A 14,310-nucleotide genomic window follows, 5' to 3' on the forward strand; every position below is an offset into this window, starting at 1 on the left:
TAGATGGAATGAGAAACCGGTGCACACTTAAAGGCTCTGTCCAGGAAAACAAAAAGGTAATCTGACTTCTTTAAAGAAGCAGTGGCAGAGAACATTTCTCACATCCTGACAATTTAGGGAAATTTTCTTTTGGTGAACCTGGAACTGGACAGTGGGATAGAAGAACAATAACCTAGCTGCAGTGAAAGGCATAGGTTGGTTAAGGCAAGAAGGAAGTCCTGGACCTCAACACCACCATGTGCCTATACAAAACTAGAAGGGTTCCTTGCAAGAAAAGACCTCCAGTTAAGACATTAAACTTGTAGAGGTAATGACTAGATATACTACCTAAAAGATGAGGGAAGACAGAAGAATATCCTTTATGTTTTTTAAATGGCAGTGAGTCAGAAACCTGACCTTTCATAGTGCTAAGAGCCAAATGCTGGTTCGGACCCAGCTGTGGGAAAGAGAGGAATCATCACACAAACTCCTGAGGGGAAGCAAGAAAACACATTCCAGGGGAAGTATGCCTTCCATGTCTTATAATAGGCCTTAGGAGAAGTAGCCTTTCTAGCTTTTGCCATCATAGCAACCACAGATTTAGCCATGCCCTTCTCCCAAAAAGCTGGGCTTCAACAGCCATGCCATTAAAGCAAGCAATCGTGAAGCAGTATAGTAAATTGGCCTTTGATCCAAAAGGTTCTGATAATATGGAAGAGCCCACAGAACATCCATCAAAATAAGTTGGGGTTCTACATTCATCTAGCCCACTCTGGAGCAATGAGGATTACCAGAATGCCCTCCATCTTGATTCTACTAATCAGATGAAAATGTTTCAAGGAAGGAAAGGTGCATATTAGCCGTTGTACACACGGTCAGAGATTCCGTCGGAATGTGTCCGATCGGATCGTTTTGTTGGATATTCCGACTGTGTGTGGTCTGCATCGGACTGTTTCCGTCAGAATATCCGTCGGACCAACTTTTCCAACTTGCAGGAAATATTTTCTGACAAAATGCTCCGATCGGACATACTCCGATCATGTGTAGAGAATTCCGATCGGACAAAGTGCCACGCATGCTCAGATCAAATTCCTACATCAAAGCTATTGGCTACTAGCCTGAACGTAGTCCCATCGTAACGAAATAACTCATCACGTTCTGAACGATCGGATTTTCCGACAACTTCGTCCGACCGTGTGTATACAACAGTTTCGGACAAAATCCGACGGATTTGGTTGTCGGAATCTCCGACCGTGTGTACAAGGGCTTAGAGTGTACTGATGCCATGGAGCCATCATAGCATCCACTGCTTCTGCTAAAGCAGGGGTCTCCAAACCCTGTGAACAAAGGGCTATTTTACTCTGCTTCAGACTTTATGGGGGAGGACCGTGGACAGTGGGAGTAGAAAATGTTCTGGCATCAGTGGGAGTAAAAAAGGAGGAATAATGCCCAAAGGGCCAGGCAAAGTTAAGTAAAGGGCCACATTTCGCCCCTGGGCTGCAGTTTGGCGACCACTGTGTTAGAGGATCCCTTTACCTGGAGCCAAAACGGTCCAGCTTGTTGGTAAACCTGGATGCCAAGAGGTCCACATCTACTGTTCCGGGTCTGGGACACAGGCCCTCGAACTCCTCCTGGTATAGTGACTGCTCCCTCGGGTATTGGGGAACTGTTGGTAGAGGAGTCTACCTGCCAGTAGTCTGGAGTGTACACAGCAGACAAGGCAGGGTCATGATATTTTGCCCAGGACAGGATCCGAACTACTGGCCTTGGTTCCTCCCTGATGGTTGAGTACACCAAAACCTTGGCATTGTCCAACTGAATTTGGATTAAAGAATTCTGCACAAAGACGCTCATTCAAATTGAAAAGTCAGATGACTCTTGCACTGGAGAACTGGACATTGAGATTGGAGAGGCTAAAGCGTCTTGTGTGAAAGAAACAATCTGGTCTGAGTTGTGTACAGTGTTTTACCCACATACCCACATACTCCAAATGATAAGTCAGTTCCAGCAAGGATTCTGGAAGTTCAGGATCCATCCAAACCATTGTAATGTCTGTACAGTCAAAGCCACATTGTCACACAAAGCCCATGCCAATCTCGAGAAGTATATCCCACAATGGTGATGCCACATCAGTACCGTAGGGCTGATATTGGGGCCAGCATTTTAAAGAACATTCAAGCTCCAGACAAGAGGCTGAAGGGCATGGGCCACAACTAGTAATATAGGGGCTCCACAGCAAAACATAGGAAACACCGAAGGCACTCATCCTTGATGTCCACAGAAGCCAGATAGTCTCCCTGGTGCAGACAAACCTGATGATTTTTCAAAAATTTGCCATTCAAGATGGAGAGGATGTTCCCTGTGGGTACAGAAATGGAAAACATAGACACTTACTGTAGGTACAGAAGAACTGAGAGTGTGGCACTGATCCAGGAATGACAGAAGAGGGAAATCGAGGAGGGGACAGGAGTTAAGCTCCAGTGAGAAGCCATCCAAACCTATTTCCTGAACCCAAGATGCAAGATGTGTCAGCAGCAGTAAAATGTTAATAAATACTACAGACACCCCCCCCCATAAATCCACATTGGGGGTTGGTATTTGGGGGCCCCCGTATTGTTAAAGAGGGCTTTAAGGTTATGAAAATCCCCTCAGCCCACAAACCTCCAAAACCACAGTGTCAGGGATTTGAAGGAAGAGGCCCTTATCCTCAACATAGTCAAAATGTACCCTGCCCATGTTGAGGGCATATGGCCTGTTATGGTTCAGGAGGGGGGCAGCACTCTTGCCCCTCTCCCTTTACTGGTACAGATCTGGTTTGAAATTTGGGTGGGAACCTGATAAAGATGTTAATGGATAACACAAAAATGTTTTCTCATAATTCATACAAGGCCCTCCAGGTCTGGAAATCCCAGGGGAAAATCCTAAGCATGAGACACTAAAAAATAAAAAGCATTGGGCCCCCCTAGAAATCTATACCAGACCCTTAATTCAAGCATGCTTGCCAGGAAAAGGGGGTGAACATATGCCCCTCCCACTTAACCATACTAGGCCATATGCCCTCAACACGGGAGGTGGCAAAGCACCTTGACCCCATTTTGATGAGGATAAGAGCCTCTTACCCACAACCTTGGCCTGGTGGTTGTGGGAGTCTGCAGGCAGGGGGCTTATTGGAATCTGGAAGGGGCAGATACCTGCCCCCCCTCTACATAAATGAGTAAGGAGTACAAAGTAAAGACACACAAAAATCTGACAACTCCTTTAACCACTTCCAGCCCGCAGTATAGCCGAAAGATGGCTATAGCGTGGGCTTACATTGCCGGGAGGGCATACATGGATGTCCTCTCATGATCGCCCTGCCCACACACTCCCACATCGAGCTCTGTGATCTCTGAGTCCTTCGGACCCAGCTGATCACAAATCAGGGTAAAGGGCCAATCACAGTGGCCCTTTACCACGTGATCAGCTGTCAGCAAATGACAGCAGACAACTGGCTTGTGTTTACATCCTGTGATCAGCTTTTCTTACCTCATGCGGACAGCGTGAGGAGAGAAGAGAGCCAATGACCGGCTTCTGTTAAAGGGTCACCGGCACTGATAATCAGGGCACTGATTATCAGTGCAGTTCCAACCGTGCCCACCAGTGCTACCTATCAGTGCTGCCAATCAGTTTCCATTAGTGTCACCTATCAGTGCAGCATCATCAGTCCCTCCTTATCAGTGCCGCCTCATCAGTGCCCATCAGTGCAGCCTCATCAGTCCCTCCTCATCAGTGCCCATCAGTGCAGCCAATCAGTGTTCATCAGTGCAACTTCATCAGCGCACATCAGTAAAGGAGAAAAATTACCTGTTTGCAAAATTTATAGCAAACTATTAACATTTTTATTTATTTATTTTCAAAATTTTCAGTCTCTTTTTTGTTAGTTTAGCAAACAATAAAAAACCCAGCAGTGATTAGATACCACCAAAAGAAAGCTCTTTTTGTGTGAAAAAAATTATAACAATGTCATATGGGTACAGTGTTGCATGACTGCGCAATTGTCATTCAAAGTCTAAAAGCTGAAAATTGGCCTGGGCAGGAAGAGAGTGAAAGTGGCCAGTAGAAAAGTGGTTAAAAAAAAAACATCACAAAATGGTCCCTTATTGTAAATCCATCATCAATCAGAATGCCAGCTCACCAAAGAAAAAATTGACAGACCTGCTACACGACTTACCTTGGCAATACTCCTCACTGAATGAGAGTTACCTGAGCTGTCATCAGCTATTGTAGAGAGCAAATATATTGGGGTTCCCTAATTTCTGGATTCTGATAAGCCCCCCCCCCCCCCCCGCCTGCAGACCCCTACGACCACAGGGTTAGGGTTGTGGGGAAGAGGCCCTTGTCCTCATCAACATGAGGTCAAGGTGCTGTGCCACCCCACCACCTTGTTGAAGACATGTGGCCTGGTATGGTTAAGGAGGGGGAGCACGCTTGTTTCCCCTTTTTCCCTTTTCCTGACCAGCCAGGCTGCAAGCTTGGATTAAGGGTCTACTATGGCATTTTAGGAGGACCTCACGCTTTTTTCTTGATATTTTTGGGTGGGGTCTTTGCTTTAATCCAGGGTCACCCCCTCTTATGCTGGCCAGCTAGGTTGCATGTTTGAATAAAGGGTCTAGTGTGGATTTTAGGGCACCCCCCACACATTTTGTTTCTTGATTTTTTGGGTGGGGTTGTCTCAAAATCCACGCTCGACTCCCCCCTTTTCCTGGCCAGCCAGGTTGCATGCTTAGATTAAGGGTTCGATATGGATTTTTAGGGGACCCCACACATTTTGTTTCTTGATTTTTTTTGCTTGCGTGAGAATTTCTTATAAATCTATGTTCATCCCCCTTTCCCCTGTCTAGCCAGGTTGCATGCTTGGATTGGGGGGTCTAGTATGGAATTTTAGGGGGACCCCATGCATTTTTTCTTGATTTTTGCATTGAGTTTTCCCGTAAATCCATACCAGACCTGAAGGACCAAGTATGAATTATGGGGAAGAATACCCACTCCAATTATTTTGTGCCCCCCATTAACATCTTTATCAGGTCCCCCCGAATTTCACACCAGATCTTTATCCCTAGTATGAATTTTGGGGAATTCCCACTTTTTTTTGCCAGCAGCAGCTTCAGGTTTGTGCATGTAAACTGGCCAAACCCGGCCATTTATTTTGCTGATTTGGTTAACCACAAGCAGATAAAGTATGTTGCGAACCTTGCATTGCAGCAAAATCTAAAGTAATCAATGAGTATAAGCTCCTGGTGGCAGCCATATTTTTGTAGCTCATATATGAAGAGATGTTGGCATACAACTAAATAAACATGCCTTAGAAATTCATCCCTTGGTCATTTTTGGTGGGTATTACTAGAGGTCCTCAGGTTTGAGCATGATTTTATGATGAACAGTGTTCCTCCAGGTTTGCTGGGCTACAACAAAATGGCTGAGAAGAACCAATCACAGAAGAGCCTGCATTTTATTCATGTTGCAGAGCGTGGGAAGGGGGGATGGGCACTATTGTTGCAGGAAGTGAATGGGACAGAGTTGGGAGCGATGGAGGCAAACTGCACCGACCTGACGGAGAGGATATTACGGCTCACCCTGGAGATCATCTACCTGCTGACCGGGGAGGTGAGGAGGATTCTGGGAGCACCACCAACACGTTTGGTTCATTTTATTGATAGGCGAGCGAAAAAATAACTTTCTCCAGTTTTATTCTGGCAAAATCTCTGGGGTGTTACCAAGGGACATCATTTTTTGCGTACAAAATTTTCGTAACATTTCTTAACCTGCAAATACTTTTTTCTGGATAATAATATATTATTTTTACGGAAATTTTTTTTTAAGTTTTATGAAATTTGTGTTACTGACAGCTGGAGAATTCCAAATTTTTCCTTTTTTTTTTTTTTTTTTTGTTAAATCATACCTAGATTTTGTTTAGAGATGTTTTTTTCTTAAAATAATTTTAAATATATATTTGCTGAAAAAATTGTTGAGAAAATGTAACATTTCTCCCATATATGAATTTTTAATTGAAAAATAAATAAAGTGTCCAGGCTGCATCATATTTAGGTCTCTTTTATGCCGCGTACACACGACCGGACTTTGACATCAAAGGTCCGACGGAACGATTCCGGCAGACCATTCGATCGTGTGTGGGCTGCAGCGGACTTTTGATTTGCAAAAATCCATCAGACTTTAGAAATGGAACATGTTTCAAATTTTTCTGCCGGAACTCTGCCGGACCCAGTTCCTACCGAGAAATCCGCTCGTGTGTATGCTAGTCCGACGGACAAAAACCGACGCGAGGGCAGCTATTGGCTACTGGCTATGAACTTTCTTATTCTAGTCCGGTCGTACGTCATCACGTTTGAATCCATCGGACTTTGGTGTGATTGTGTGTGGCCAAGTCCGTTCATTCGGAAAGTCCGTCAGAACTCAGCTGAAAGTCCGTCGGACATAGTCCCTCAAAAAGTCCGGTCGTGTGTACGCGGCATAAGGTGCATTACAGACCATTCATTTTGAACAGGTTGCCAAACTTGAGTCAATGCATCTCAAAGGAGGAAAATGGGCTGCTATTGTGGCCTCTTGAACTTGGGGCCTTCTATAAATTTACCACCATTGGTGGTCTAACAACTCCTATATACATCTTATAATAAATGACAGCCTAGTGGTGCTCTGAACAGTGCTGATAAAGTCGGCCATTCTCACAGATGCTCTGTAGGCTTTTTTGGAACAGAAGACATCTCAGTACTGCTTTTCTGATGGTTGGAGCTGCTGAAAAATGGGGATCTTGCCAAAATGTAGACTGACATTCCTTGTTAACTGTAGATCTGCTCTCATTCTGCCTTGAAGTCTGGACAGGCTCGGTGCCTCCTCAATGTTCCTCTGTGTCCCAGCCTTGCACAACAACTAAGTTTCCACATCTTTCAGATCACTACCAGTGAGCCTTTCCCCATAACCTTCATACTACTCCCCTGGTTGGACAGTGATTAGCCTAAAGTCAGGGCTTCTTCCTTAATAAAAGTTCTCTTCCTTGTGGCCTCACACCACCACTTCATAAGGAGGACCCTCAAACTAGGCCTTACCAGATCAGTACAATGAGGGACCATGAAGGCAGGAATATACAGTTGGATGACCTGCACAGTTAATGATATTGTCTTAGCCCTTGTACACACGGTCGGACATTCCGACGGAAGGTGTCCGATCGGACCATGTTGTCGGATAATCCGACTGTGTGTGGTCTCCATCGGACTGTTTCCGTCGGAGTATCCGACATACCAAGTTTTCCAGCTTGGCTATAAAACTTTCCGACAACATGATCCGATCGGACCTTGTCCGATCATGTGTAGAGAATTCTGATCGGACAAAGTGCCACGCATGCTCAGATCAAATTCCTAGACCAAAGCTATTGGCTACTAGCCTGAACGTAGTCCCGTCGTAACGAAATAACGTCATCACGTTCTGAAGGATCAGATTTTCCGACAACTTTGTCTGACCGTGTGTATGCAACAGTTTCGGACAAAATCCGTCTGACAAAATCCGACGAATTTGGTTGTCGGAATGTCCGACCGTGTGTACAAGGGCTTAGCAGAATAGTCACTTATACAATGTGACTGGAAATAACTCAAAAACGTATATACAAATATGAGAAAAAAATATCTTTACCTCTGAAAGAGAGAGGCCATCGATCAGATATAATATAATATAATGGCAGCAAGTTCTAAATTCCTTTGCTGGGGAATATAAATAGTGATTGCTAATCTCTCTCCACAGGATAACATAGTTGTGAAGAAGACATCGGGAGATGGAGACTACTCCATTATGGTTCCTCTACATTTATTACTGGTTCCAGAAAGAAACAATGAACAAAAGATATTAGAAGTCACAAAGAACATCATTGACCTCCTGGCGGGAGAGGTGAGCGGTGCCGGGAATTCTGGGACATTATCCAGTAACAGACAACGGATGTGTCTGGATTTTGGCTGTATCACTGTGTGTGTCAGGTTCTTATAGGTAGTTATGATGTCTTCATGGCAGGTTCCTACAAGATGTTGAGATGTCTCCATGGAAGAGCAGAGACATTCTTTTTATTTTGTTTTACATTTTTATTCAGAGAAAGCGGAACAATTTTAATGTTAGTATCAAAGAAGAGATAAAAGAAGAAGATGAGTATGGTGTGACGAAGGAGCGGCAGTGTTTAGAAGGACACAAGGATCTCTACAAGGACGTCATGATGGACAATCAGCCGCCCCTCACATCACCGGGTAAGAGGAGACTTTATTGTAAAGGAGAGAGCAGTACGGAGGCTCCACCTAGATCCCCCATCATCTGATAAACACATAGAAACAATGTATTCAGTCAGTGTGTGTGTTTCCTACAGATGGATCCAGTAATGGGAACCCACCAGAGAGATGTCCCCGTCCTCTGTATTCCCGGGATTCCACACAGGAAGATCACACCATCCACACCATCAACCATGATCATCAGGTAGCTGGGACTGAGGAAGTTAAACTTAAACTTGTCTCTAAACTGTATTGGATGATATTGTTCTATGTAGCCTCATGATAATAGTACTCACAATGATTTCGTGATTTTAGGGGCAAGACATCAAAACTGAGGTTAAAGAGGAAGAAAATATTTATGTGAGAGGAAACCAGATGTCTATGAAGGAAGCTGAAACAACAATGACAATTGCCAAGAAGGAATCTTCTCTAGATGTCAGCACAGGTAAGTGCTATGTATGAAAATTTCCACAGTTTTCATTCTATGTTCCTTTGTTCACATTTTACTTTCTTTTCCTCAAGCTTAGGTATGCTGACAGATCATAAATTATGAAAAATCAGCAGACCATCACACACATAGACAGAGTATACTATCCTTTGAAAGAATAAAAGTGGCTTGTTATGATATAATATAAATGTTTCCAGTGTAAACGAATGCCATACACAATCCCCCCCCCCCCCCCCGCGGGAGGCAAACATTGGATGGGAAGGCGGTGATCGCTGTAGGCACACCAATACGATGATCACCCCGGGCGTTAGAAGGTCGAGAAGGCCGAATCAGAGACTAACCTTAACATAGAAGGCAGGGGCAATTAAGAGCTGGGCCATTCTCCTCTCCGTTCTCCTCCGGGCAGAATGGGAAGTGTGTCCTGAGACATGATTGGCCAGTGTGTTCTGAGACATGATTGGGACTCCCTGGCCAATCGGGCCTCAGGAGCTGCTTCCTGATTGGCCAGGAGGAGAATCAGGAAGACAATAGCAAATATTAATTTGCAATTGTCACACAAGTGGGTGGGTTTGGGGCACAGTGCTCCCCCCCCCCCCCGAGCCCACCCTTTTTTGAAGCCATCTAGAGCCTCGGTCTCTAATCATGTGCTTCAGAAAAAAAAAAAAAAACATTGATATTCATGCTTCCAGTGCCCTGCCTGTAAATTAGGGGGCTGGACACATGGATTAGGGGAACAGCGCCCCTTATGGATGGGCTGCCATTGGTACCTACTGTATACCACATCCCATGCAGAGGAGATATTGTACACCATATGAAAGGTCCATCTCTACTCCTCAATATAACATCATGTTCCCAACAAATGAGGAGGAGATACTGTACACCATATGAAAGGTCCATCTCCATTCCTCAATATAATGTCATGTTCCCAACAAATGAGGAAGAGATACTGTACACCATATGAAAGGTCCATCTCCATTGCTCAATATAATGTCATGTTCCCAACATATGAGGAGGAGATAATGTACACCATATGAAAGATCCATCTCCATTCATCAATATATCGTCATGTTCCCAACAAATGAGGAGGAGATACTGTACACCATATGAAAGGTCCATCTCCATTCCTCAATATAACGTCATGTTCCCAACAAATGAGGAGGAGATACTGTACACCATATGAAAGGCCCATCTCCATTCCTCAATATAACGTCATGTTCCCAACAAATGAGGAGGAGATACTGTACACCATATGAAAGGTCTATCTTCATTCCTCAATATAATGTCATGTTCCCAACAAATGAGGAGGAGATACTGTACACCATATGAAAGGTCCATCTCCATTCCTCAATATAATGTCATGTTCCCAAAAAATGAGGAGGAGGAGATACTGTACACCATATGAAAGGTCCATCTCCATTCCTCAATATAACGTCATGTTCCCAACAAATGAGGAGGAGATACTGTACACCATATGAAAGGTCCATCTCCATTCCTCAATATAACGTCATGTTCCCAACAAATGAGGAGGAGATACTGTACACCATATGAAAGGTCTATCTTCATTCCTCAATATAATGTCATGTTCCCAACAAATGAGGAGGAGATACTGTCCACCATATGAAAGGCCCATCTCCATTCCTCAATATAACGTCATGTTCCCAACAAATGAGGAGGAGATACTGTACACCATATGAAAGGTCTATCTTCATTCCTCAATATAATGTCATGTTCCCAACAAATGAGGAGGAGATACTGTCCACCATATGAAAGGTCCATCTCCATTCCTCAATATAACGTCGTGTTCCCAACAAATGAGGAGGAGATACTGTACACCATATGAAAGGTCCATCTCCATTCCTCAATATAACGTCATGATCCCAACAAATGAGGGGGAGATATTGTACACCATATGAAAGGTCCATCTCCATTCCTCAATATAACGTCATGTTCCCAACAAATGAGGGGGAGATATTGTACACCATATGAAAGGTCCATCTCCATTCCTCAATATAACGTCATGTTCCCAACAAATGAGGAGGAGATACTGTACACCATATGAAAGGTCCATCTCCATTCCTCAATATAATGTCATGTTCCCAACAAATGAGGAGGAGATACTGTCCACCATATGAAAGGTCCATTTCCATTCCTCGTTAAAATGTCACTATCTGACTTCCATCCTTTGTTGTCATCGCTGTACCTAATTCTATACTAGAGATCTGAGAAACAGTTGACTTATAGACCAACAATGACTGCTGATTCCTAACTGCAAAACATGAACAATGAATATGTGCTATTATTATTTTTATAGTAAAAAATATATTTCCAACAGGAGGACAAAATGACTGGAAAACCTCAGAGGGACATCTTATTTTATCTTCAGATTATAATAAAGAAGACAACGACATGGTACAATGTTCTCCAGGAGTAAGCATTGTTACCCAAAATATAAATCACAAACTTAATCATATGGTAAGATCAACAGCTCACCTTAATTCTGGGGAGCCCAAAAATAAATTGCTTACTATTCTCCCAGATGTCCAACCAAGCTTTCACAGAGCAGAGAACTCAAGAGACCTTCCCAATCCAGAGGAACCTTCTCCCAATAATTTACATCCTTCTCAAAATTGTGAAAACACACTTATAAAAACCCATGACCTGGTTGTACTCAGGACTATCGACACCATTGAAAGACGCTATTCCTGTTTAGAGTGTGAGTTGAGCTTCACGAAGAAAACAGAACAACTTCGGCACTTGAGGACTCACACCGGGGAAAAGCCCTTCTCATGTTCTGAGTGCGGAAAGGCTTTTGCCGAGAAATCAAATCTCAAAAGACATCAGAGAGTTCATACCGGTGAGAGACCCTTTCCCTGTTCTGAGTGTGGAAAGCGCTTCTCAGATAAAGGGAACCGCGATAGGCACATGAGAGTTCACACTGGTGAGAAGCCATCTTCCCGTCCAGAAGAAGATTCTCCACCGGAGAATATAAATGACATGTGGCCATTGAAAAACAAATGGTGGAGTGTTGTGGGCTAAATTATTATGTCTGTAAAAATGAGGTCTGAAATGTCGGCCAACCCAGATGGAACATTTTAGTTAAACCTTAGTGAGAAGGTTGAGATGTTTGGTGTGTCTCGGCACCACATCCCATCATAGTATGCAGAAGATTTATCTGGGAATTTAAAGGTGCTGGTATATTTATTGGCAATAAATAAAAATATATTTTATTTCAAACCTAAATATTTAATCACTTGACATCCGGAAGGTTTTACCCCCTCCATGACCAAATCACTTTTTGCTATTCAGCACTGCGCTAATATAATTGGTAATTGTGCACCCAAATGATATTTATATATTTTTTCCACACAAATAGAGATTTCTTTTGGTGGTATTTGATCACCACTGGGTTTTTCACTTTTTAGTATATATAAACGAGAAAAAAAATCCAACAAAATCGAATTTCTTCATAAATTTAGGCCAACATGTATTCTGCTACATGTCGCAACTGCTGGCTGTGATCAGGACGGACCCTGCTAACACTGCATTTTTGGGGACACTATACTATTGGGGACACTAGTCTAGTTCTGATTGGGATCAAGATATTGATCCATACAGACACTATACTAGTAATGGTGGTGATCAGCAACTTATAGTGTTTCTGTGATAGTGTGGCGGACAATCTGGCACTAACTGACACTGATGTTGCTAGTGACACCAATACAGTGATCAGTGATAATAAGGGATGGGCGCTGCCCGCTGCCCCCCGATCTCTGCCGCAACCTCCCGATCCATGCTTTCAGCCCCTTTCAGTAGGCCGGACGCATGGACTCCTATGGCAGCGTGGGCTGGGGTGTTTTTTTAAGCTCCTGATTAGAGCCTGAGGCTCTAATAGTCTTCAAAAAAAGGGTGGGCTCGGGGTGCAGAGAGTGCGCCCTGATCCCACCCTGTTGTGTGACCATAACGAATACATTTTTGCTATTTTTCCACCACATTGCCTCCACGCCAATCAGGAGGCAGATCAGTGAGATCTGTTTCCCAATTGGCAAAAGCACCGGGCATCCTATTGGACACAGAACGGGGCTGGAATGAAGGAGGAGACGCACGGGATGCAGGAGCCGTCGCCTGCCCATCCCCCAGCTCACTGCCATCACCCAGATGGGGTAAGTGCCAGCCTCATGGTGGGCGAGTTGGGAGGGGGAGGAGCTTGTCACAGTGGCTGCATTTGTTGGGCAGAAGCTGCATATGATGGACACATGCTGCATAATATGGGCACAGAAGCTGCATAAAGGGCCAGTTTACTGTCCTTCAGACTTTAGGGGGAGCCGGAACTGTGGACATCGGGAGTAGAAAAGGTCCTGACATCAGTGAAAAAAAATAATGCCCCATCATTGGTTTCAGTGGGAGCAATTGTGTCCCTTCATTGGCGTCATTGGGCCCCATTGTTAGTGTCACTGGGAGAAATGATGCCCCATCATTGGTGTCATTGGGGGGGGAATTGTGCCCCATCGTTGGTGTCATTGAGAGGAATCGTGGGCCTTCATTGATGTTGAGGGAAATGATGCCCCATTGTTGTTATCAATGGATGAAATAGTACCCCAAGGGCTGAAAAACAAGCAACGGGCCCCATCTGTCCCCCTGGGTGACAGTTTGGAGACCACTATTCTAGTATGATCTCTCTCTTTTTTTTATTTCATTACTATAATTTTTCAAGGTTTTTTTTTTTTCCCAAACATATTTTTCAAGTTATAACTTGTTGTGCATCTGCATAATGCAGTTTTGCTTGGTCTAGGGCAAGGATATGCAATTAGTGGACCTCCAGCTGTTGCCAAACTACAGGTCCCATCATGCCTCTGCCTCAGGGTGTCATGCTTGTGGCTGTCAGAGTCTTGCTAGGCCTCATGGGACTTGTAATTCTGCAACAGCTGGAGGTCCGCTAATTGCATATCCTTGGTCTAGGGGTTTATAGAGCAGAGATGTACTTACCTAATCCTCTAATCATCCCATCACAAAACTGGTCCCTTTGGCTTCTGCCCACCATGGTCCAGCTGTGCAATGGCCTGTTCCTGACATCATCATACCCATAGACCTGGTCTGGGCCTGAGAACGTCAGGAACAATCCACCGCTGGACGTGGGGAGCACAGTTTTCCCAGGGATCGAAGTATTGGGTGAGTATAGGTGCTGTGTTCACCCCTAGATAAAAACGAGCAGTTGGGCTTGGAGTTGGACTTTAAAATTAAAAGTTTCAAAGATTTTACGCTCTTCTTGTTGTGTCATGCAGACAGGAATGGTGGAAAAAAATCTCTCCAACAAGGACAAGGACACAGGCATCAGTTAGTAGAGAGGGAAGAAGTTTGTTCTACATTTTATGTCTGTACATGTCCACACAGGAGAGACTTCCTGTTCAATGATAGATGTCACTGGGACAAGGTCAAAGAAATTTCCTCAATGGGGATACAGAACAATAACTTGATAGAAGCTCCCACATTCCCTACTTTGTCAGCAACACTGCGAATGTTCAAATTACACGTGTGGATGCCTGGATTGTTTAGTATGACACACCAACAATGGCAGCAATGTTGTGGATT

At 44.1% G+C, this 14,310-nt stretch overlaps 1 protein-coding gene across 1 annotated transcript; it reads left to right on the forward strand.

Annotated features, from left to right (window-relative positions):
- The first annotated feature begins 5,495 nt into the window (after positions 1-5,495).
- Positions 5,496-11,958, forward strand: LOC143956326 (uncharacterized). The gene is made up of 6 exons (XM_077466543.1): positions 5,496-5,622; positions 7,768-7,911; positions 8,108-8,258; positions 8,375-8,481; positions 8,592-8,721; positions 11,057-11,958. The coding sequence occupies exons 1-6, from the start codon at positions 5,545-5,547 to the stop codon at positions 11,758-11,760; spliced, it is 1,314 nt and encodes a 437-aa protein (XP_077322669.1). The 5' UTR covers positions 5,496-5,544; the 3' UTR covers positions 11,761-11,958.
- The last annotated feature ends 2,352 nt before the right edge of the window (positions 11,959-14,310 follow it).

The sequence above is a fragment of the Lithobates pipiens genome, unplaced genomic scaffold (genome assembly GCF_037356315.1).
Source record: "Lithobates pipiens isolate NorthernLeopardFrog02 unplaced genomic scaffold, aLitPip1_a1.2 Scaffold_35, whole genome shotgun sequence".
NCBI lineage: Eukaryota > Metazoa > Chordata > Amphibia > Anura > Ranidae > Lithobates > Lithobates pipiens.